At 42.8% G+C, this 24,496-nt stretch overlaps 3 protein-coding genes across 6 annotated transcripts in view; 2 read left to right on the forward strand and 1 right to left on the reverse strand.

Moving 5' to 3' along the window:
* Positions 1-11,219, forward strand: part of CLTC (clathrin heavy chain) — a 33,849-nt gene extending 22,630 nt beyond the window's left edge. Inside the window, exons 19-33 of one of the 2 annotated variants that reach the window (XM_068415370.1) lie at positions 13-158; positions 317-500; positions 842-1,034; positions 1,496-1,653; positions 1,869-2,033; positions 2,127-2,234; positions 2,353-2,520; positions 2,694-2,843; positions 3,120-3,251; positions 3,414-3,524; positions 4,241-4,411; positions 4,690-4,911; positions 6,011-6,031; positions 8,997-9,072; positions 10,205-11,219. In XM_068415370.1, coding sequence (XP_068271471.1) covers positions 13-158; positions 317-500; positions 842-1,034; positions 1,496-1,653; positions 1,869-2,033; positions 2,127-2,234; positions 2,353-2,520; positions 2,694-2,843; positions 3,120-3,251; positions 3,414-3,524; positions 4,241-4,411; positions 4,690-4,911; positions 6,011-6,031; positions 8,997-9,072; positions 10,205-10,329 — 2,130 coding nt within the window. In that variant the 3' untranslated portion in view covers positions 10,330-11,219. The remainder of the gene's footprint in view (positions 1-12; positions 159-316; positions 501-841; positions 1,035-1,495; positions 1,654-1,868; positions 2,034-2,126; positions 2,235-2,352; positions 2,521-2,693; positions 2,844-3,119; positions 3,252-3,413; positions 3,525-4,240; positions 4,412-4,689; positions 4,912-6,010; positions 6,032-8,996; positions 9,073-10,204) is intronic. The other variant, XM_068415371.1, reaches the window with a different exon arrangement.
* A 1,437-nt stretch (positions 11,220-12,656) lies between these two features.
* Positions 12,657-13,989, reverse strand: PTRH2 (peptidyl-tRNA hydrolase 2). Of its 3 annotated transcripts, XM_068415816.1 has the most exons (3): positions 13,929-13,989; positions 13,520-13,585; positions 12,657-13,305 (listed from the first exon to the last, which is right to left on the reverse strand). In XM_068415816.1, the coding sequence occupies exon 3, from the start codon at positions 13,284-13,286 to the stop codon at positions 12,768-12,770; it is 519 nt and encodes a 172-aa protein (XP_068271917.1). In that variant the 5' UTR covers positions 13,287-13,305; positions 13,520-13,585; positions 13,929-13,989; the 3' UTR covers positions 12,657-12,767. The 3 variants fall into 3 exon arrangements, with proteins under 3 accessions (XP_068271917.1, XP_068271916.1, XP_068271915.1); XM_068415815.1 differs by lacking the exon at positions 13,520-13,585 and having other exon boundaries at positions 13,929-13,976; XM_068415814.1 differs by having other exon boundaries at positions 12,657-13,811; positions 13,929-13,958.
* An 80-nt stretch (positions 13,990-14,069) lies between these two features.
* The window catches only part of VMP1 (vacuole membrane protein 1), a 67,112-nt gene continuing 56,685 nt past the window's right edge, over positions 14,070-24,496 (forward strand). The window contains exons 1-3 of the mRNA XM_068415384.1: positions 14,070-14,145; positions 18,396-18,527; positions 22,769-22,870. Of these exons, the coding sequence (XP_068271485.1) occupies positions 22,795-22,870 (76 nt within the window). The 5' untranslated portion in view covers positions 14,070-14,145; positions 18,396-18,527; positions 22,769-22,794. The remainder of the gene's footprint in view (positions 14,146-18,395; positions 18,528-22,768; positions 22,871-24,496) is intronic.

A 24,496-nucleotide genomic window follows, 5' to 3' on the forward strand; every position in this document is an offset into this window, starting at 1 on the left:
CTCTGCTTACAGGTTGTACAGACTGCGCTGTCAGAGACACAGGACCCTGAGGAAGTGTCTGTTACTGTGAAGGCCTTCATGACTGCAGATCTTCCTAATGAGCTTATTGAACTGCTGGAGAAAATAGTTCTTGATAACTCTGTGTTCAGTGAGCACAGGTGTGTAAAGTCAAAACTAAGTCACAGGAAACCTGAAATTATACCTGGTGCAGGTGTTAAATTGCTGTAATGTGGAACAGCAAATACTTTCTCCAGAGGGGAGCGTGAATTTCTTGGACATGACTTGACATGTACTAATACTTTATTTCTCTATTTAGGAACCTGCAGAACCTTCTCATTCTTACAGCTATTAAGGCTGATCGCACCCGTGTCATGGAATACATCAATCGCCTGGATAACTATGATGCTCCAGACATAGCCAATATAGCGATCAGCAATGAGCTTTTTGAGGAGGCCTTTGCTATCTTCAGGAAGTTTGATGTCAACACATCAGCTGTACAGGTATCTTAAAATCTCAGTCTGTAGTAACTCCTTCTGACCTGTGCATCCTCACACAAGGAATTTGCTGTTAACTTGGGACCCCATTACTGAACACCAATTAGCAAAGTGACAAAGCTGCTCAGTGTCTTATCTTAGGAAGTAGAACAAACGTTGTGTGTTGAACCCTCTAGTAAGTGAAACTTCATAAGCATGACATTACTCATGCTGTGTGGGTTATGTAGGGTAGTCCCTATTTTAAAAGCAACTGTGGATCCATTGAGGAACTAACATAAAACACAGCTCAGTGTCTTGTAAAACTGACCTTTATAGACAGTGGCTGATCATGGTAACCCTTTCTTTAGGTGTTAATAGAGCACATTGGAAACCTGGATCGTGCGTATGAATTTGCTGAACGCTGCAATGAGCCTGCTGTGTGGAGTCAGCTGGCTAAAGCACAGCTTCAGAAAGGGATGGTAAAGGAAGCAATTGACTCATATATTAAAGCAGATGATCCTTCCTCGTACATGGAAGTTGTTCAAGCTGCCAATGCCAGTGGTATGATTAAGTTTTATTTAGATCTTTGCTGTTAATGTTGCTCAGCTCTTGTGCGTTGTCTGTTGCTCAAACTGCAGTTCTGCCAAACCTGTATCTTAATGCAAGTAGAAGAATCTGGTCCTTCAAAGACTGCCCTAAGTGAGAATGAGAAAAGACAGTGTATTCCATTTGCAGATAATCAGTGGGCTTATGTCTACCTTCTTTAGCTAGCTGGAGACTTCTGTCAGAGCAGTTGCTACTAAGGAGGTCTTTAAATAAATCGTGGTATTTAATTTCATGCAGTTAGGCCCATCGTAAGGTGACTTTACTAATCTAATGTAGCATGTGCAGTATGAAGGCTAGTCTTGATTGTTGGGGAATAGCTGTAGAAATACTTACATCAAACCAGATTGAGCTGGTAGTATAGCTTAAGCACAAATGTCCTTAATGGTGGGAAGTAAGCATTCTGAACTGTTTCACAGGAAACTGGGAAGAACTGGTGAAGTATCTCCAGATGGCACGCAAGAAGGCCCGGGAGTCATATGTGGAAACGGAATTAATCTTTGCTCTTGCTAAAACAAATCGTCTAGCAGAGCTAGAGGAGTTTATCAATGGACCCAACAATGCACACATCCAGCAAGTGAGTGAGACTGAGTTTGTTTTGCTGAATCACAGCAGCAGGCTTGTTAGGCCTTGCTAACCAGAGGGGTATTGGGACTTCTGCCTCTTTGGATGTGCAGATAGATCTTGGACTTTAAAGGCATTTCCATTTTGATAATGGCTTGAATGCTATGTGTTTTATGTAAGCCCTTGACTGAAAACCTGCCTGAATAACCTGGTTGTGCTCTCCTCTAGGTTGGCGATCGCTGTTATGATGAAAAGATGTATGAAGCAGCCAAGCTGTTGTATAATAATGTGTCCAACTTTGGCCGTTTAGCCTCCACTTTAGTTCACTTAGGTGAATACCAGGCAGCTGTGGATGGTGCTCGGAAAGCAAACAGTACTCGCACATGGAAAGAGGTAAACTTACTGATTGTGTAAGTTAAGGGACTTCAAAGCTGTAGCCTCTTCAGAAGCTTTGATTATAAGCAATAATGCAATTGTCAATTCCAGGTCTGCTTTGCTTGTGTTGACGGAAAAGAGTTCCGCCTGGCCCAGATGTGTGGACTCCATATTGTAGTGCATGCAGATGAGTTGGAAGAGCTAATTAACTATTACCAGGTAATTAAGCTGACTCCTGTTGTACAAAGTCTAAATTCTTTCATGGCAACTCTATCTAAAGCTGGAAATTGAGAGTCAAGTTGTTTCCTAATGTGAAACATCTGTCTGTATCTCTTAGGACCGTGGCTACTTTGAAGAGCTGATAACTATGTTGGAAGCAGCGCTTGGACTTGAGCGAGCACACATGGGGATGTTTACAGAGCTAGCAATTCTCTACTCCAAATTCAAGCCACAGAAGATGAGGGAGCACTTGGAGCTGTTTTGGTCCAGAGTCAACATCCCCAAGGTGAAAGTCTGAGGCCTTTAAATTTAATCTTAAAATGCATCTCTTGGGATTATCTGAATCCTAGCTTTTGCAATAGCAGCTCTTGAGGGTATTAATAGCACTAAAGCCTGAGGACTGATAGGCCCTGATAGTAATGTATGTTAACTGGAATTTCTAATATGCCTTTTGCTTAGGTTCTGAGAGCCGCAGAACAAGCCCATCTCTGGGCTGAACTGGTGTTCTTGTATGATAAGTATGAAGAATATGATAATGCCATAATCACAATGATGAATCACCCAACAGATGCTTGGAAAGAAGGCCAGTTCAAAGATATCATCACTAAGGTATTACTTTCCTAGTGAAAGGAGGTAAATTTCTTGCTATGTGCACTTCAGATCTCTTCCTTCACTAGTAGCCTGTTTAAAATTCAAAGTTCTTGATATTGCTACAAGATTTCAAAGCAAGTCAACTACAGTAACTAAAGAGATTTCTAGAGACAAGAATGAGTCTTGGATGGGTGGCTCAGTTGTGCTGAAATATCTAAGGTTATGTCTGTCTTTCATTTGGATTCCTCTACAATCAAGCTGCTTCTCTGAATGTGCATCCTTGCTCGTCTCTAGGTGGCCAATGTGGAGCTGTATTACAAGGCAGTTCAATTCTATTTGGAATTTAAACCTCTGTTGCTCAATGATCTGCTGATGGTGTTGTCCCCTCGTCTTGACCACACTCGTGCTGTCACCTTCTTCACAAAGGTAATTTTCCTACTATCCAGATCAAAGAAAAACTTGCAGTTGGAAAAGCATTTAGCTGTAGTAGCAATTTAAAATGCTTAGCTGCTTCACTGCCTCTGAGGAAAGATGCTAGGAGACCTCTGCAAAAAGTTGTCTTAAATTTATCTACCTGATTCCTTGCAGGTTAAACAGCTACCACTGGTTAAGCCTTACTTGCGCTCCGTTCAAAATCACAACAACAAATCGGTGAATGAGTCCCTGAACAACCTCTTCATTATTGAAGAAGACTACCAGGTATGTCTTGTCTTGAAATGGCAATATCTGGAATGGGTCTCAACCTGCGTGTTGTATGTGCTTCTTAACAGAAGCAGCTGTTCCTGAATTTCAAAGTTCTGTTCAAGCTGGCTTCTGTGTCAATATTAACCTAATATTCTGGGTGTTCATTTAATGTCTAGAAACACAGGTTTCTCTCTTGTTTTCAGAAGATTTTACCTGCTTGCTATTAACTTGCATTCCTTAAGTACATGTTCTTTGCCACTTCAAACTGAACTAGTGGTGACTGGCCAAGGATTAGGTGGAGAACTGTTAGTGGCTTTGTGGGAGATTTTTGGGTCATTCCTACTGGGGATGGACTGGCTACTGTGTTATGAGTGTGACAGATCAGCTGTTATTTAAGGCAAGCAATGGGTGCTAAGGAAAGAACTTGCAGAAAGGGCACAGAGTTATGTCTAGCTGTTCTACTGCTTACAAAGAACAGCTGTCTGATATTCAGAGGCTCTTAACCTCAGTGACCACTATTGAAAAATGCTGACTGGAATACCCTAAACTCCATGTGTGTCAAACACCAGCTTCTCGTAAAAAAAAAAAAAATAGAGCTCTTTGCAGGTGTGGCTAGAATACTTTATTCTCCTAGAAGTAGGAATACAGAACTAAGACGTATGGGAAGTGTTTGCATCTTTGGATGCAGTTGTACATCTGAGGTGTGAATAACTTTTTTCTACTTAACTCAGGCTCTTAGGACTTCTATAGATGCTTATGACAACTTTGACAACATTTCTCTTGCTCAACGTTTGGAGAAACATGAACTAATAGAGTTCCGAAGAATCGCTGCCTATCTCTTCAAAGGAAACAATCGCTGGAAACAGAGTGTAGAACTCTGCAAGAAAGACAGACTGTATAAGGTAAGACCACCACACAGGTCTGGTTTAGCATAGTTGGCTGTTGGAGGCTTGTGACTTTCTAGTAAAGCTGCATCTTTTTGGGTGCCACTAGGTGCTGCCTGTTGCTAATTGGGCAAATCTTGCTTTGGAGTGGCAGTAGATGGACAGATTTCTTGGAAACAAGTCATAGAATGCCTCCTGTCCATGTCAGTAATAGATTGCAGCTTAGTTAAATTTCACATCTGTGTCAGTGATGGTACTATGGCACCTGAGGCTAAACAAACTCTCTCCTGTTGTAGGATGCAATGCAGTATGCTTCAGAATCCAAAGATACTGAGTTGGCAGAAGAGTTGTTGCAGTGGTTCTTGCAGGAGAACAAGAGAGAATGCTTTGGTGCTTGTCTGTTCACCTGCTATGATCTCTTAAGGCCAGATGTTGTCTTGGAAACAGCATGGAGGCACAACATCATGGACTTTGCCATGCCATACTTTATTCAGGTCATGAAGGAATACTTGACCAAGGTAAGAGCAGGTGCTTCTCCAACACTGAAAGCTTGTTAGTCACTGTGATGTATGCCTTGGGACTGTCTGCTTGCTACTAACATTGATGTGGGCTTTGTCAAATGTCTGTCTGTCCATGTCCACACTTATTTTTCAGTCCATCTGGGGAGAGACTTCGCCCTCTAAGAGACTGAAACGCTTGCAGACTCCACCCTATCTACCAATTACAGAACCTGCATCAGTAGTATTTGTCTGACCATGGGCAGTGTCTTAAAGTAGTTCCAGGATTCAGGCTTTTCATATGCCATGTCAGGGATCTCAGCTGGGATCAAGCTCTAACTAAATTCTAGACTGTATACTAAAAAAGCTTTATAACTAGATCTTGAATTAACTTGGTCTGCTGTGCATTTAACTCTAAAATGTGGCTCTGATACTTAATGGCACTAATTATGACTCAGCTTTTGTTTGAAGTGACTTAGGATGGGGAAAGTACTTGGTAATACTCTGACAGACTTGAACCAGATTTGAGTTAAATACTAACTGTCACTAGCAAGATTTGCCCAGCTGAAGCTTTTGGAGTATCTTCCAGTGAAATGGTGTAAATTCCTTAATCATTAAGACTCTGAGAAGTAAAAGCTTAACTCAAGCTTGAGTCAATGAAGACTAGAGTGCCTGTTTGTCTAGCAGATTTGCCTGGCTGTTACTGCTAAAGGCAGGACTACTCTGTAGTCCTACAGCAATCTGCTATCCTTAAATGCTGTATTTTGGGGGAGGTGGGGAGCTACCTAAGCAATAGCATTGCTTGTCAGATATACCTGATGTGCCAAACTAATACTAAGCCTGTTTTGAGAGTAGTAGTCTTTGAGTAGGATTCTTAAAGGTTAAAATCTCGTGATCTGCTAAAGAATTAGGATACAAGTGTAGTGTAGCTAATGAAATCCATGCAGTAAGATCTAGCAACATGCAGAGCTGCCTTTCTAAAGCAGATACTTCTGGTGTATCTTTGTTTTTACTCACCTGTACCTTAATTATTTCTTCCCTGACGCTTTTGTTTCTACCTTTTATATGCTAAATATGGAATTTGATTTTTCTAAGCTGCACCTTCTGAATTCCTTTGCAGGTTGATGCAATAAAGGAAAAGGTGAAAGTTGATTCTTGTTTTCCATCTTTAAGTCTGGAGGACTAAGTCTAAGGATTCTGCATGAGTTTTTTTTCTTTCCTACGTTTACTACACTGCTGCTACTGCTTTTCCCCCAAACAAAATATCACTAAAGCATATGCAAATTGTTTTAACTCTACAAGTAGCTAGTGCTGTAGGACAAAAGTAGATTCATTTGCTACTAATAAGCTAATAGATCCTCAGGAAGGGCATACAGGTGATCAGTTGGATCGCAGTCAACCTGATATTGAAAAGATACACAAGTGCTAGTATTTGACGGCCAATCTGACTGGAAGAACCTTCTACAATAAGAAATAATTAAGTCTTGGACCACTGTCTCTGAACCATAAATCAATATGGCATTTGCTAGTTTAAGGACTGTGATCCAGTTGCTGATCTCTTGAGCATTACTAACGTGTGCTGACAGTAGGCAGAGTAGATACTAGCTGCTTCAGAAGAGACTCTTCCTCATTCAGGTGTCCAGTTCTTATGGTGCTATTCTAGTCCACGTGGTGCTCCAGTTCACACAGCAACGTAAAACTTCAGCTATTAGACAAAGTCTGTGGTTCTCTTCCCTGTAGTAAATTTCATGTAGTTGTGCAAAAAAGACTGCCTTCTAAGCTCTTCAGCTTCATTAAACTTCTCTTGCTACCTCATTTAAAAAAAAAAAAAAAGAAAAAAGGTAATGCTTATTGCTTTTCTGAGGGAACTCTGAGGCTTGCCTTTTGCTATGCAGTTTTGCCCTTCCAAAGGGCAATCTCTAAGGCTTCTGTCCATCTGCTTCTGTACAAATACCACTCCGATTCTCCTTAGACCAGAGGTCAGCCCTAGTGTGAGTTTTCCATTAATGTGGTTGAGCAAAGGGCAAACGGACAAATGGCTTGAAGATGGACTAAATGCAAACTGCTCCTTGGTGGTGAGATGTCTGTAATTACACCACTGGAACTCAAGGCTAACCTGACTAAAATGTGTAGTGTAAGGTCCTTCAGCAGCTAGTAAGTGAGGCAGTAAGAAAGCGTGTGTGTGAAAAAAGGTAATTGAACTGCAGTGTTTGCATAAACTACGCATGTGTAGCAGTCATTGCAATTACATCCCACTACTCCTTAAGCTACAAGGCATTGCTGTGGGCTGCGTGTGGTTTTTTGGGGGAGCCTGTATGGCAGTCATCTTCAGACCTCACTCTTGCTTCAGTACTTTTGCCTCTTTTTCATGCACACATAACACAATAACATTGAATGCATGTTACTTTTCCTCTGCAGCTTCTTGCAGTCCCTGTGGAAAAGCCTTTAAAACAATCTCGCTACAAGTGTGTAGGGTACTGAACCTGGTGATGCTCAAGCAAGTGGTGTAACAACCATCCTGCAGGCTGGTTTCAAACTTGTGCTTGTTATTGTAAATATTTGTGTAGCTGTGAGGGGAGGCATCAGAACTGGTTCAAAAATGCATTAAATGTCCTGGGCTGGAGGCTTTCCAAGTGTGCGTAAGCCAAATGCCTCTGCTTAGTAGCAAACTCTGCACGTTCTCCTTGGATTTTCATCTCTAAACTTGTGCTTCTGTGTTCAGTGTGTTGCTATTTGAGTTAAAAACAGTGCAGTTCTCAGCACGGTGTTTGGAAACGAGTCTTGAAGCATTGGCATACACTCCTGTGCACTTTGACAGCAGCGAGCCAGACACTGGTGTGAGGCAACAGAAAGGCTTGCCGTGAAAGCCCAGTCAATGAATGAACTCGTAAAGCTCAGGACTTACGCCACTTCCTGGATCTATGCCTCTAATTGAGGTTACACATTAACAGGTTTATGGAACACGTGTTGTAACTCACAACTAAATGAAAGAAAGCTGTTAGAGCTGCCTGCGAGTATTTGCTGATGTAGCACAGTTAAGCTGAAAACTGTTCAACTCATGGATGTTGGTGTAGCGGAATAAGTAATACCGACCCTGTGTTGGTACAGGAAACCTGTCTTCAAACTCCTTTATTGAGGACACGAATGATTAATCTGGTTTGTGAGCTGTCTTACTGTCTTAAAAAGTAATTGGCATGATTGTCTCTGACTTTATTCTAAGTCTTACCTCCCAGGTAAAATAGCAATACCTACTTTTTGTGGTTTTAGTTTCAGGGCCTGCCTCAGACTGTAGTAATGCTGAGTTTCCTTGGATCTGTTTTAGTAACAAGCAATATTTCACTACAGAATAAGTTTCTTCTCTTGCCTTTCTGTAGGGATTGGCTAACAGCACAATTGCACTTGCTGTGCAGCAGAGTGAAGCTGGCTAGTCTTGTCTTGTTGCTGTGTATTAAGCTTGAACAAGTTGAGTATTTGTGGGTTTAGGCTGACTGCCACACAGTTCTAGAGTGGAAAAAAGCAAGTCTTATACACATGCATTCTCTGCATTTGAACTTAAATTGCATGAGTGAATGGGTTTGGAAAGTGAAATCTTGAGGCTCAAGTGACATGTCGGATGCTATTGCAGTCTGCTGTATGCAAATACCAACTTCAGATTCCTTTGCCTCAATGGTATATTCAGGGAAACTTCTCCAGGTCTGGGCATTACCATAGCAATTGCTCCAACACCAAAGGTCTCCAGCTGACATTGTGCTAAAAGCTGAGTTTGTGTCCTAAGGCTGTTGGTGTGAAGCAGTTGGAGCAACAGCGACTGATGAGCTTACTGATGTCAAAGTAGCTCCAGTCCAGTGTGGGACTTTTCATACAAAGCTTCAGCCTGGAGTGAGCTTTCAAAGACGTTCCACAAATCCCTCAATTAGGGGTTTTTTTCAGGAAACGGACACTCTTGACTGCACCAGTACCAACATTGCTACTTGAATTGATCTTAACTTGTAAATGGTCTCCTTTTCTTGATGGGTGTTAACATACCACTAAGGCTTTTCCACTTCTCTGCCATGAATAAGTGCCTCTTTTAGAGGAGTTTTTTTAATTGTTGGTCTTAATTCCAGGTGGATAAACTGGATGCATCAGAGTCTTTGAGAAAGGAAGAGGAGCAAGCTACGGAAACACAACCTATCGTTTATGGTAATGCTTTAGTTCCTGTGTTGTCAGTAACATATTTTGCTTTTAAAACAACACATCTCTAGTCATGGGTTTTCCCAAGGAAGTCCTTGGAAATGGGAACGTTCTTCATGTGAAATCAAATCTTAAAGCAATGTGTTCCAAAATATTAGATAAAGTACCAGTGTAATGCTGCTGCTGCTAAGATTGGATGTGGACTGCAGGATTTAAGATTGTCCTAGTCATTAAGAAAACGCTTTCTAAAGAAAAGGAGTGCAGGAGCTGTACTATTCCAGACGTCCAGCAAGTGCATTATTTGGATCTTGCTCAACATGCTTTATTTCTTGGGTAATTCTTTTGTGTCCAGGTTATTCCAGAGTTACAAATGTGAATTCCATCCAGTGATAAAGGGGCCTTCAGGGTATAGCTGACATCTCTAGTCACCACACCTGGAGCAGTGCAATAATTGTGGAATATTAGTCATAAAGTGCTGGGTGTGATGTTTTAAGACCTATCTCTGAGTACTAATGTGACAAGTAACCTGATCTACACCGTTTCCAAAGCAAAAAACCTTGTAACAGTTGTCTTAATGCACACTTAATATTCCTAATATGTTTGAATTACTACTATAAGGTTGAACTAGTCTGGAAACCGTGTCCTGGCCTAACATGCTATTATAACTGCAAACTATTGGGCTGTCTTATTAAATTGTTATCATAAGTAGCTGAAAGTGAGACACTTATCAAAGATGTAATTCTCCAGAATGAACTAATACACTGTAGTGAATGTGGCTTATGAGAATGTTTGTTGTAGAAGGTGTTTCTGTACTTCAGGGCTGCAGGGGTCAAGCCTTTGCATTGGGCTCACTGTAGCATAGGACTCAGCCTTAAAGGAAGCTGAGTTACTAACACAACTGGAGCAGGAAATGCTATTCAGATCTCGAGTCTGTCAGTGTCTACGTACTACTTAGTGTAGTATTTTTACTCTGTCAGCCTGAGGTTTTGTGGGGAAATACCCATTCTGGCTGCTGAGGACTCTAACCAGCTCAATAGGGACTTACTGTTCAACATACAAATGTCTGTAGGGAAGTTGCAGGAATTCTGCTGACTGAACTCTCTGTGCTGAGGAATAAAGATGAAACTGTTCTGTCTTCCAGGTCAGCCACAGCTAATGTTGACAGCAGGACCCAGTGTCGCAGTTCCTCCACAAGCACCTTTTGGCTACGGCTACACCGCGCCTCCGTACGGGCAGCCGCAGCCTGGCTTTGGGTACAGCATGTAAGGTGCAGCACAAGTCAGTTTGGAGCTAGCGTATTTTCTTACTGAAACTCCACCGTCCCTCCCCGCTTTAACTCATAACAGGGAAAAGCAAGAGTTCTGCCTCCGTGTTCTTGTAACCTTTATTTCATGAAGGACTGTTTTTTCTAGCGCAAACTATTTGAATCACTTCTGTTAAATCTTTTTCACATTCCATGTCATTTAGACTTTACTTTAAAAGGGGAATAGTTTAAACGACTTTGTTCAAGTGGGCTTTTGCAAGACTGCTTATTACCATTAAGTCTATTGTGAAGATTCTGATTTGCACTCTATAGTGTTAAACTCTAATATTGAATCTTAAGTTCATTGTATGTGAGCAGCTTACAGTATGTACTGTCTATTCTAAACGCATTTAAGTCTCACTGTATATTCGGAGAAAGCTAAAGCGAAGATCCTTGTATTTGACCTTGCAAGACCGCTGACAAGAGACAACACTAATCAGCATATCCTACCCTGGTTGGATTGCATAGCTCTAAAATAATTTAAAATGCGTACAGACAACCTTGCCTGACTTTAAAATGAGTAAAAGTTTGGTTTTTTTCCTTAACCTATGCAGGTTTTTCCAGTTACACATATAGAAAATGCTAGTGTCTTTTTGCTCACTCCATATGTAACAGATGACCTTATGTTGTGCTGTATCCTGTGCTTTTGTGGGACATTCCATTCAGGAACAGAGCACCATGATTCCAATCTGTGTATTTACTAACCCTGCCCTGAGGTTTGTGTATGTTGGATATTGTGGTGTTTTAGATCACTGTTTTGAGTGTACAGAAGAGAGAATTCAAGCATATTGCTGTTCAGTTTTGTTTGTGCAATTTGAAATTACTCAATTTAAAAATAAATTACTGGACTGTGGACATGCTGCATAGTGGTAGCTTCACTTTACTGTTTTCAAAAAGGACCTTCGAACTCGAACCAAGTATTACAGTGCTAGTAGTATGGGGCATGCAAGTGCGTACATCCAAGGGTATGAGGGGCCATTAGGAGAGCAGCAACAGAGACCATTAGTGGTGTCTTGCACTGAGGGGGCAATACAAGAAAATATGTAATGCTTTTTCTATAGAAAGATTATGCCAGAGAGAAGAAAATAGCACTTTTCAATAGTTGGCTGCATTGTGGTCAACTACAGCATTGTGGTCAACTACAGCATTATTTGACCAGATGATACGTTAGGATTGTAGTAGGGTGTGTCAGTTAAATTGAGATCATGTTCTAGGTATGTAAGTTGCCTTAAATATATTTAGCTTCAAATAAAATCGACTTAAATGTTTCTCTATGAATACTGTCATATTTGAGTGTAACAAGTGTCACAGCACTGGCCCTCTTTGGATAGCTGTAGAAGCTTCTCTCTCTTAACCAGGAGCTGCTGTGGGTGGCAGGCTGCAGTTCTGAGGTTGAATCCCCTTCCTGCTCGCTCCTGTGAACTCCAGTGTTACCTTGTGTGATCCTGTCAGCCCAGCACTGCAGCACTTCCATGTGTAATGGTGGGTGTCAGCATCTGGGGGGGCTTAACCTGCCATGGGCTGTAGGTCTGTTCAGGAGTGTGTTGGAGTAAAAGTCTGCAGTGAGTAGTGTTGGTCTTCGTAAAAGTATTATGCCTAAATAAGAGGTGCACTATAAAAACTTCTCCTTTCTCTGTGTTTATTACACTTGCTTGCACTTGCATTCCACCTACTCCGAGTCTGTAAATTTGACTGATGGGAGACAAACCCTTCTCTTCCCTCTTACAACGTATTCCATAGGTACTCAACTGGAAGACATGGCTGAGAGGCTGTAAAAGAAATGCATTCAACAGCATAGTTTTTGCAGAACAGCTTTGTTATAAAATGGATTCAGAGAACCTCACCAATGAGAAGTGCAGGGCAGTTGCTCTCACAGTGTCAGCTGTTAACAGTTACAAGCTGTTGCATCAGTTACTCAATTAGAAACTGTGCAGGAAGTTGCTACAGCTACTCCCAGCTGTATGGGGCAATTTTTAACTGCTTCAGCAGCTCATCTTTTGTAAATTAAACAATGGATCTCTTCAAAAAACCCTCCTCTAGGGCAGAGAGGGGGAACCTGTCATTTTTAACACAAGGACAAACTGACTTAAACTTTATTAGTGCTTCTCTTCAGCCAGGAAGCCTGACAAAGTGCAAAATCCTCAGTTAATTGCACAAGTCTTAAATTCTTTCTTAGGGGTAGTAAAATTCTGCCAACTCTACTTTCCTCAACTCCACTGAGCCATGCGTTTTCTCTCCTGCGTTAGACAGACTCATGAACAGCATTAATATTAAACTTTGCAAATTTACATCTTTTACAAAAACTGGTTACTTTATTTATACTGAGAGAACATACGGAAATGGGTTTTATCCCCGCAGTACTGATATATACCAGTGCGTCCAGATTCCTTTGGTCCCTGGTTTAGAAGAGTTTCAGGTGACCAGAAACTTTATCTATTACATCAGCTGGTCCTGGTCCAATACCAAGGACTGTCTGGGAGCCCGGAGCTATCTGAGTACGACCCGCGTCTTGTATTAAGCTCACGGTCAGTCCGAGGTGTTTAGCAGCAGCCAGGAGCTGGATCAGAGTCTCTTCATCAGGAGCTCTGAGGACCACCTTGGGCTGCCCACAGTACTCCCACTGTTTCAGGAGTTCAGGATTTCTTCTCTGAGCTTGCTTATAGGCAGAAACAGCAGCGTGCGAACACTGCGCCGCTACTTTACCCTTTCCCATCTTCAAATCATTGCGGACAATCAGCACCATCTTGAACTCCCCGGACTCTCCCATGATGTCAGCTTCGCTCCCCAGGCTGTTGGCAGGCGCAGCCATGCCGGCTCTGGGCTGCCGGAGCAGCCTCCCGCGAAGGCCCCAGCCCAGGCACACGCCGCACGCAACTCCAGCGATGACACTGAGGAACCCGGGTTGAGAGAGGGAATCCATGGTGGATTTTGGAGATCGGCTACAGAAAGAGAGGGAAAATAGAATTTACTCGAGTGTTTTACAGCTTCTGAGAGCACCTGGTTAGTTGGAGACAACCCTTGTTAAAAAAGATCTATTCCATCTTCATGCAAGGGGAAGGGGTGTGCAGACGCCTCTCTTGGTGCGTGTCTCCTGCTCTCGCAGCGACAGCTTTCTCATCGCAAACACGTCACTGGTGACGGTGCACAACCTACCCGTGACAGGCTTCAACTCCGGAGGCAGAATTAAGAAAAAAATGGCAAATTATGTGAAAGCGACACCTACAAATAGGGAGAGAAACGGTAAAATGGCGGGGTTTTAAGTCAATACCCACAATTCCCTTGAGGACTACGGCCCGCGGGGGAGCGAGGGGCGGAGCTGAGCCGCCTCCCGCTCCGCCGGGGGCTGCGGCAGCTCAGGCAGCCACGGCCCCGCCGGGCCCCGCGCACCGGCAACCCCCGGGGGACGCGACTGCGCCGGGCAGGCCGGCATCGGGTAAGCCCCGACCTGGTGGAAGAAAGAGGCAAAAACAGAGGACGAGGCGAACCGTGCTGGGTCGCAGGGTATCGCCGGGGCGGGGAGGCCCATGGGTCCCCCGTGGATCCCCCTCCCGGCCCCGCTTACCTGCCGCGCGCCCGCCCCGCCGCTGCCGCCCCGCCGTTGCCCGGAAGTGACGCCGCCAGCGCGTGTCAGCGAGGGGCGGGACGAGGGCGGAAGGAGGGGCAGGGAGTGCGGCGCGCGGGAAGTGACGCCTGACAGCGGGTGGGGAGGGGCGCGCTGTGGCCCCGCCCCCACTTCCGGGTTGGCCCGGGCCCAGCGGCAGCAGCCGGCGCGGAGCGGGGTGAGTGCGGCGCTGCGGGCCGGGCTGGGGCCGGTCGGGGGCTCGGCTCGGCTGCCCCAGGGGCTTCCCCGGCGGGCGGGCATCCGCGCCGCTGTCCCCTCAGCGGCACCTGCCTGGCTTCCCCCATCCCGCCCCCTCAGCACCGGCCTCGCGGCCGCTCCCCTCACGGCCGCCATCCCCCGCCCCGTCTCAGTGGTAACAGCGCGCGGGCGGGCCGGGCTGCGCTGATGGCGGTTGGTGAGGCGGGAGCTCCGGCCCTGGGGCGGCGGGAGGGCGGCCGGCGGCGTCGTCCCGGGGCACCGTGACCCAGCGACGGCCCACGCCGTGTTGTGCGAGGCCGGGGCCGGGAGGGGTGGCGGGGCGGGAGAGCTGCCTGTGAGGTAACCGGGAGGCGAGCGCTGAGGGAGCGTTGTAGGGTGAGGGAGGGCGGGAGGGGAAGGAGCCGTCCCCGGGGTGCGGGAGGAGGCGCGTCGCCGTCGTTCAGGGCGGTAGCTGGGCTGCTGCTAACTCATCCCCCGTCCCGCTAGAGACCGGCTCTGCCCGGGACGCTGCACGTCACCCTGGGCAAAACGCGGGAGCTGTGCGATAGAATCTCCCTGCTTTGGCCCAGGGGATGGTGCCTGATGACACAGTGAGAAATTCATCCTTCCAGCTGCAAGGAGTCGGATACCGATGGTCTTTGTCCACTTCTTCAGTAGGAACGTGTTGTGCTTTCCTAGCTGGGCTGCTGACTGCATCCTCTGCACCATGCCCACTGTCCCTGTTCCGAGGGACTGTTGGTGGCTTGGGTGGTTAGGCCCAAACCCATGAAGACTCTTCATGTCTCATTTCTGTTGACTGAAGTTAAGCACCTAGATGTGTTTGTCTGGTTTTTAGTTCATCTAGTGATTACAGAAGGTGATAAAGCAGTAAGATTCCTGTTTTGTTCCAGTTCTGCCTCGTCGATGTTTGGCAAGTCATTCAGGTGACCTGAGGGAAGAGGTAATAAGTCTGTCTGATAGTGGCTGGTTTTCTATAAAGTTCTGTGAATCGAGGTTGTCCCCTTTGACCTGCACATATGACATCTCTTTAGGGTTCTCTCCTGTCCTTGTTTTCTCTGCTGTGTGCTTACCAACAAGTGGGTATCCTGGTTTAGTTAATGTTAATGATATGGGTTGAGCACTCTGAGGTGGAGAGAGTGTGATACTACTCTTTTATGCTTTGGAGCATATGAATTTTGTTTGAGCTGTGGCTTTTGGTACTGTTTCACTGTTAGGACTTCTGCTCTTCTAAGGTTGTTTCACCCCCACTTGTGCCAGGTAGGTCTATTGGGGGTACTCATGCTTTATGCCATCTTACCTTATGTTAGGATCCATAAGCTCTTAATGCGTTAATTTACCTATTGAAATGGGCTTCATTATGTCAGTCCTCTTTCTTTCAGTCCATTATTTCTGCAGCAGGGGATGGACTTTTCTTTGTTCCTTATTGGTCATAAGTGACAGTTGTAACGATGGCTTCCTCCCATGTTTTCTGATGAGAGTTTGAAAAAACATGTTTACAATTGTGCAGTGGGAGGTGAGCACTAATTAATTTAAGCTGAGCTTCTTGTCCTACTTACCAGCTGAAATCAATGGTACTTGTAATTTCTGTGGGAAGGGATAGGAGGAGACTTAGTAGCTTCTAAGTGGGTAGTAGCCATGAGGAAGGTGAGTATACTGGGACAGGCCTCTTAGCTAGAACATCTACACTATTTCCACCTTAAAGCTTTTTTTCCTGTGGTTGTCTTTGAATATCTTTTGAATGTCATAACTCTTTCTGACTACATCTTGTGAACACCTCTCCTTAGAATGTTCTGTGTAATTAGTGCATAGTTTGAGTTCTCATTTCTTAACAAGCTTTGGTTTTAAAACACAAAACCATTGCTCCTGATGTATAGTAGGAGTAGGCCAGTTTTTTTCTGGTATAATGGTGATGGGAAACATATTATTATCTGCAGGTTAGAACTTTAACTTGTTACTTGTGGAGAAGTGTGAGTTGGATGGACTTTGCCACTCCATGAGAACGAAGGGCACGGCCTTGAAGCTTTTGCAACACTAAGGTTTTTGTATTCCTGTAGCAGGTTGGAACCATAGCAAGGTGACGCCCCATGACTGGTTTTGGTGCTGCACTGACCAGGGGGGCCGAGGACACAGTATGATGTTACTTGTGAGGCAGGCAGTTGTTCAGTGTATTTCAAACTTGTTAAAAGAATATTCTTCTCTCTTACAAGGCTTGGAATTAGCTTCTGTGATTCACCGTTGGGTGGGCAGTGTATTCTCATTGAATGGCCAAGGCAGCCGTAGTGTAACCTGAATTGGTTCCAGTTGGAGACTGTTAATGTCCATGAAAAGCAGAAGTCGTCGTCTCGAGACCATGTTTCAGCTACTGTTTTCTGTGGAGTTTGTTAGGTACTTCTGTTCATTCCCTTTCACTTCTGCTGTGCCTCTTCTTAGAGAAAAAGTACCCTGGATATAATGGCTGAGGAGGTTCAAGCATCTTCTTGTGAGGAAACTGTCTCCCAGCACTTACAGGATAGGATAAAGGCGAAGTTCCTACCAAATCTGCACCCTCCACTAGCTGCTGGAGGAGTCAGAGGTGGCGATTCTTAAGGCTGCATTTATACTCTTATTTTTCTAACTCTTTGTTCTTTCCTAGTCAAATTTTAGCAGGCCTTTTTTGTGCAAGATGTGTTATCATCTGGTGACAGTTCCTGAGACCCTTCTTCCCTCTGTGCCTTTTGGAAGCATAGGGAGGCTGACAGCAGATAGCTTGACTGCCACCTTCTGAAGGCAGAACGCGGTCTGAGGGCTGTGAGACAAACATCTGGGCAGACAGTATGTGCGTGGATTTCTCTACAGCCCTCTGGAACTGAGGATGTGAAAGATACTGGGTCTGTTTAGTCACCTGAATATTAAGTGATGGCCTTTTTTTCCAATATTGTGTGGCCCCTCTCTCCAGAGCTTTTCTCTCTGCTTGTATCAGTCTTTCCGAGTCATCTGTTTTGCTGAGAGGGCTGCCTGGGCATCGTGATGTGTCCTCCCCAGGAGGTACGTTATTGTGGGACTGATCGGTGCTGCAGTCGTAGTTGTCACTGAATCCCTGTTTGAGAGAGACCATGGAGTACATTGTATCGTAATGCTGTCGTATAGTTGAGCTGGGAAGCTGAAGTTAGCACAGCAGCAGCACTCGGGAGGTCTCCTGTGATCTCAAGTCACCCTATCAGCAGGGTATTTCGCTCTCTCTGGTAACCTTGAAGCGGTTTTCTCAGCAGCTGGTGGAGCGTTGTCCCGCTCAGCAGAGGAGCAGGCGCATTCTGTGAGCTGTGATCTGCAGCCCGGGCTTGCTGCCTCCTGCCAGCGCAAGGAGCGCAGAACTGAGCTGTGATCTGCATTGTAGCATGAGATGCTGCTCTGATAATGTTCACACTCCCAGTTATTTCAATTTCCTTTCTTTTATTTAAATCTTTTTTTTTTTTTTTAAGTTTCAGCAAGAGATCACTGCAAAGACCTCAACAATGTGAATTTTGTCTTTCTTACCATCTTCCGTGCCTTTTCACCTGTATATTGTGTAATGACTCTACTGTGTTATTATAGCACCTGATTCTACTGCTGGATCTACGCAGACAACCATCAATAGTCATGTTTCACCTGAGAAAATCCACCAGAGAGAACAGTTTAGTAGATGTGGTGTTAACGGCAGGGACAGAACTTCTAGTAACCTCAAAATAAAATGTGTGGCATCCCTGAAACTCATGTTACAGCAACATTAAATCATTCTTTCCTAAAAGATGTCCCAAAGTCTTTTGGAAAAAATTGAAATTTTAACTCTAAATCATAAGCTGACTTTTTTGAAAAGGTATTTGGCTAGGAATTGGAAAATAGGTCTGGTGTACAGAGGCATAACCCACAAAATGGAAACCTGTGGTCTTTAAGTGAATTACTTTTCCTTTGAGGGATTAAACTATTCTAGTTAGAAAAACATTTTTAGTATGGGAATAAATGCACTCATATCAAAGTAACCCATTATAGCTAAATCTATGGAGATTTTTAACATCTTTCAGATGTGTCCTAATTTATTTTAATTGAATGCTTCCCATGAGTGTTAAAGGACTGGAAAAAATCAAGCAGTTCCTTTTTCTATTTTGTGTCATCTTTAGGAAAGTTATTAACCTTCAAGTCAGGGACTGTGTCAGTTTTGTATCACATGATGAACGGTATTATCTTACTCTGTAGGGACAGAAGGTTTGGAAGAGCGGTTGCTTTGGTCTTGAATGTCTACAGAACTGAGGACGTAGTTGTGTGTTCCACTGGCTTCAAATACAGAAGAAGTAGTGAAGAGTGACATAGTTGCACGGAGCTGAAAGGGTATGTAACATTTCACTTCGAGACTGATCTCATCCTTTACCTAAATGTGTTCATGTGCCAGGCAGTCTTTGACTTCTGAGGGAAGGTGCTATCCAAACTCTTTCTTTGCCAACAAACTGTTAACTTACTCCCTGTGTAAATTGTTGCCTATGTAGAGCATTTGATGACTGAAACAAAACCGTATTACAGACGTGTAACACTGTCTAGTTTAGTGCAATTACTTACCCACCTGATCTTTTCTTCTCTTTATTGTAATTGAAGAACAGTTATGTAGATAAAGAAGAAGGAATGGTTGTCAGAAAAGGTGAGGAGAAAGAAGCAGCAGGATACCGGCAGGATTGGAGCATTTGGCTTAAAATGCAAGAAATGACAAAAGACCGAAAATGGTGTGTTGCTAAGGTGGCTGGAAGCAAGCGTCAGCAAAATGGTCTAAGCTATAAATCTAGTTCTAGCAGTTGAGTGACAAGAAACTTTGATGGAGGTGAGAGTCAGGGTTCCAGGGTCTCTTTAAGTGAGAAGTGGTAAGAATTAGTCGTTCAAATGATTCTGGGAAAGCAGTGAGATCATTAAAATAGTTTAGCAGCCTCCTTGTTGTTCCAGCACGTTGGAAAGGAGTCCTCAAAAAATCCTTAGTGCAGAATGTGAGTCCCCATTCTGCTCCTCCAAGTGAGAGTGCAAGCGCCCAACTGCCTTGTCTTAAACGGTTTCCTTCTCCGTAAGCGCACCCAACACTTGGGTGCTTCAGAAAGAAGAGAGTTTTGTCCTTTTCTCTGATTACGGAGTGCAGAGATTGCAGTGCTTGATTTTGTTATGTGCTCATGCTCGAATAGCTTGTTTTGCTTTGTCTCACTTATGCTGTGAAGTGCCAGTCACAGTTAACATAAGCCCTTTTTGTTGACCAATTTACATTTGTGACTAGCAATAATTGTCTTTTTATACTTAATGTTATGGATTGCACTACAGCTGAATAGTGTATTGTGGGCTATTTGTTCAGCCGTACAAAGAAGTTCTTGTGTGAGCACAGCTCTAACAAATGAGCTAAGTGACTCTGATACAAAAACTGTTCAAAGTTGTTTTTCTCTCTCTTTTAAATAGTTTATTTTTGTGTTTGCTGGTAACTACTCAATGTGTTAGGCAAATTTATTTTTAGGTATGGACTCTGTCTTTTTCAGCATTCATAAGTGAAGTTCATTTAGCAGGTGGCATTTAATTAGCAGTTAATGAAGGATAACTCCATTTTGGGTCAGGCTCCCACCCCAATTAATTTCCATGGGGAGACATTAGTGTGGGAATAGTGATTCTAATAGATGTCAAACAGAGCAACAGATCAGAGAGCTGAGCTTTCTGCGTGCACATCCTCCAGTTCCTTATGCTAAGATGCTTTGAGTATAATTAGACTTTGGTAAACCAGGGAGTTTTTTACTGAAGCCAGTAAGGGTTTTGTTTCTGAATTGCAGCCTGTTTGGACTTGCCATGTAATAGGTATCAAATCTCCGAGTCAACTGTGTTCTTAAATACGAGCTTTTCTGCAGAACGTTTGAACTTTAAGATGTTCTTAACAAGTATTTGCCCTACAGAAGTGTGCAAGGGGATTATTTATGTGCTTTGCTGTAAATGTTGACTTGTGTACTTGAGGTAGCGTTATGCAAAGCTAAGCCCAGATTAGTGTCTTTCCAAGCAGGCAGGGTAAAACTGGCTCTGTTAGTTGAGCTTGTGAAAGCTGTGGTATGTGTGTAACAACGCACCTGAGACCCCTAGAGACTGGTGATATTTATGTGCCAGTAAGATGTTCAATGGTTTGCAGTGGAATTCAGCTCATGCAGAGGGAGTGTTGTGAACAGCCTACATTTTAGCATCAAACATGGACAGCAGTTTGTATCACAGTAAATTAACTTTCTTGAAATGTAATTAAGCTGAGAGCAGAGACCAAACCAACTGAGACTTCAATTTTGAAGGCTAGATTTGCACAAGGGAAAAAGACGAATTTCAAAATGAGGAACATGTGGCTTCCACTTAAGTTTTTGTTTGTTTGTTTGTTTTTAACGTTTGTTATATTTAAGCCAACAGAATGTCACTGAAGTTCCCTAAACCAGAATGTTGGTGGTTCTTTTTTTTAGTGTGGCTGTGTGCAGAACAGCTCTGATGGCTTTTGCCTCCTAAGCAGCTTTATGTGAACATCAGGCTTTCTAACTGTGGATGGCCAATTTAATTATTCCCCTCTGCAATTTGAGCTTTCTGTGTGTACGTGTGTGTGTAACCTGTGTGTGTGATATACATATGTATGTGTGTATATATAAGCTTGTATTGTATATGTAGATAAATACATATTTATATACATAAAAAATGAGTACCATGGGCAAGTGCAGTCAGTAGAAACAAAACACTCCACCACCTGCAGGGACTTACTGTCCTAATGGAATTAGGAGATGGCTAAACATTTGATCCTTGTATCACCGTAGCAACTGGCCAGTTATCCTCAATTAAGTACTAGTGTAACTGCCCTGACTTCCAGGGTGTCAGGCTGCTATAAAACTGATCTGAGGAGAGAAGGAGGTTCACATTTCTCTGGTGTTTGACCAGCAGTTCAGAGCAACCCTTTGACTGCAAGTGGCTGCAGAATGATGCTGTAGAGCTCTTACTGCAGCAGGCCAGTCCTCTGTTGTCCTTGGCTGACTGTGGAGCCCTTCAGCATTTTTCAGAAGCAAACTTCTGCAAGGCTGTTTTATTAATTTTCTTGGTGGTTTGGGTATTCTGGGGCCCAAGTTTCAATGAATAAAAACTGCAACATGCAGGAGATGAGTTTCTGCTAGCTTGTTTAACTACGCAGATTTCTGTTTCTGCACATTTCATTTCAGGAAGGAGGTGTTGGAGGAAGGACTCCTTCCCGAGACCTTGATGCTTTTGACTATTGGGTTTTAAGTAAAACCCCTTTAATAATCACATTCTAGCTAGCAATTTTATCTGTATTACAAGTAATGCACGGGGCTTGTACCTGTTTAGAAGAACATCTGTCTAAAGCTGACTTGTGAAATCCTGGAAATATGAAACAAATATAATAGCTGAAATCTTTTAGCATTTTATTAAAAAAAATGACAAAATTATTGCAGTCTGAATCAAAGGGGCGATCTCACTCTTATTTACCGAACCTGGGTTGCTGCTTGGCTCTTAAGCCTAACATAAATCAAAGGGGAAGTATTTTTTCTGTAAAACTTTAATTTCCTCCACTAGACATTTTTATATAACCTGTCATTTTAATATTGCACTACTTTTCTTTCCAACAAAAGCAGCATATCAAAAACTGTAAATCATGTTTGCTTACAGGGAGAAATGTAATGCAAATAAGATGCTTTAGCTTTGTGGAACTTTTTTTTTTCCAAAATAAAATTCCAGAAACTGTTTTAAGATTCAAGAGAAGATTTTTAAAGCAAGGACTCTGACTAGCTGCTTTCTTTGTGTTTGGTTGCATAAGAATTGTCAGCCTTTCAGTTTGTTGGGGTTTTTTTAAGGGGGACAAAAAAAAAGCTCTTGCAACATTCTCATTTATGCTGCCTTCGAATTGCACTATTTGCTCTCCTGGATAAGGAAAACTGCAGCTGCTCTCTTGCACTTTTTAAGGCTGATCTCACTAGAGAGAGGCTAACCTAGCAGACAGAATGTACACTTTTACAAAAGCTTTCCATCAGAGAGCTCTTGGCCGTTGAAGAGTTTTCCTTTTCTGCTTTGGAGACATTAGACTGTGCAAAACATAAGATGCAGTTCTGTATCTCAGTTACCATGCTAAGGGCTGTTTCTTTAGGCTATGGGGTTTGTGAGGTCTACTTGCATCCTGACTACCTGGAAGCTTAGTGCCAGAACAGATGCTTTCTAATACAGGAATCAAATCTTAAGGGCCTCTCTCTCAGGGTTGAACAGAGGTTTGTATGAAGCTTTGCTGCTTCTGGGGCCCAAACAGTGGGGTGATTAGTAGAAGGGGTTGTTTAACAAGCTTTTGTTCAGTTGTTAGAAGTGAGGGAGTTTTGTTATTTAAGTGAAAAATTTAGATGTACGCAGGTGGAAATGTTTTAATCTTTGTCATTGTGGGAATTGAATCACTTTCTCCTTTTTAATGGTGTAATGCAGGCTGTGTTCTGGATTTGGAGATCTGCTGGATGTTTGCCTGTATCCTTTTGACTACGGAGTAAATGGGGTCTTCATAACCAGAAATGAAGACGTGATGCTTTTTGGTTTTGTTCTACTATTAGATTCCCATACGTGACTGATCTATGAAATGGCAGAGAATGGAACAGATTGTGACCAGAGACGTGTAGGAATGATCAAAGAACAGCACAATGGAAACTTTACAGGTAGGTGGAAAATGACTTAGTGTTCCCAGCTGGTCAGCTTGGGGTGTAAAATGGCCAGCACAATGCTCAAAGAGAATTTATGCCCAGATAATGCAAAGGGCCTCAATGTTTGAATCAGTCTTGGAAACCAGTCATCTCTAAATCTGAAGTCTGGAGGATTTATGTATTGCAAAGCCATAGAATAGTTTTATGCTGTGTATTTCCATTCAGTTTTCTCTTACACTCTTTTCTCCCTCCAGAGTTCTTATTCTGTAGTTGATATGCATGGGAGCCCTGTAAAGCTGACTTGGGTACCAACAGGGGCTGCAACAGGACTGAGCTAAAATACTGAACTCTGTTGGCAAATATGTGGCTGTAGAAGTAAGGCTGTACAGCCCCACCCTTTGGCACTGAAAAGTTAGTACTTGGTAATAAAAATCTGTTTTACTCTGGGAGAAATCCAATTACTAGTCTCCCAGTTTCTAGCTTTTCTGTTGACATTTAGCTGCACTATAATTTATCCATTTCAATGACAAATTACTAACAAAACAGTTAACTGCTTTGCCTCTGTTTTTCCTATTGGTATGTCTGAAGTAGGCTTGGGTTAATGTTTAGGACTCATGAAAAATAACCTGAGAACGTTTCATGAAGAGCCTTGTGTCACTGAATTATCTGTGCTGTGTAGTATAGCGTAGAAATTATAATCATTTTAGTTTGTTTCCTGTCAACTTTGAATGTGCCAGTTCCATATTTAATTAAGTTTTGTAACCAAGTGATTTCTCAAGTTGTATGCAGTCTTGCACCATTGTCTTTTATGACCTTTACTAAAAACAAAGTCATAAAAAACAAGGTTGAAGCATTTTTATTAGACATATTAAGTGAAAAAATAGAGAATAGAAATTCCTGATGCAATGAATGAGGCAAGATTTAAAGAGGAACTGTATGTGTGTATGTATGGAACAAATCAAAGCCTTTAAGTAAAAGGCTTAAATCATTTTGTAACTCTGAGGGCATGTGGATCTTAGCCAGTACTTGCCATTGTAGGATTTCTGTTAGTTGGTCTACAGCAACTAATGCTTACAGCTAAAGAATATAAAATTAAATGGGCTATGTGACTAATGAGATATGCAATTTCTGTGTAAGTATTAGCATCTGATAAGGCAGCATGTTTCAATTACTGGAATAAAGACTGAAATAATACATCTTGAGTTACAATATCTGGAGGATTCAGGTGAGATTAATATTTTAAATGCGACAGCTTTTCACAAATTTAAAATTTATGAATATTATTGTGGTGCTTTAAATGTATACAAAAGAGAATACGTTTGTTTTGACTGCGTAGTAAGTGATGTTTAAACAACTTTGGTGTCTGTTTGGATACAAGAATTATTTTTGTTTGTTTTTTTTTCTGTTGTTTTGTGATGTTATTTTTTCTCTTATTTCAGAATTCATTTTCTTTGAAAGCTTAAAAATGATTACCGCTCATTAGCTTGATGAACTTTTAACCAAGCCATTCTCAGAAAAAAAATAGCTAGTGTTTCTATTAACCTGGACTGTATTGTAAGTGCAAAATAACACATTTGTTAGAAGAACCTTTCTTCTGTACCTGTATGGTAGTGTACAGTGACTGGTGTTAGAGTAGATTTG

The sequence above is a fragment of the Nyctibius grandis genome, chromosome 18 (assembly GCF_013368605.1).
Source record: "Nyctibius grandis isolate bNycGra1 chromosome 18, bNycGra1.pri, whole genome shotgun sequence".
Lineage (NCBI taxonomy): Eukaryota > Metazoa > Chordata > Aves > Nyctibiiformes > Nyctibiidae > Nyctibius > Nyctibius grandis.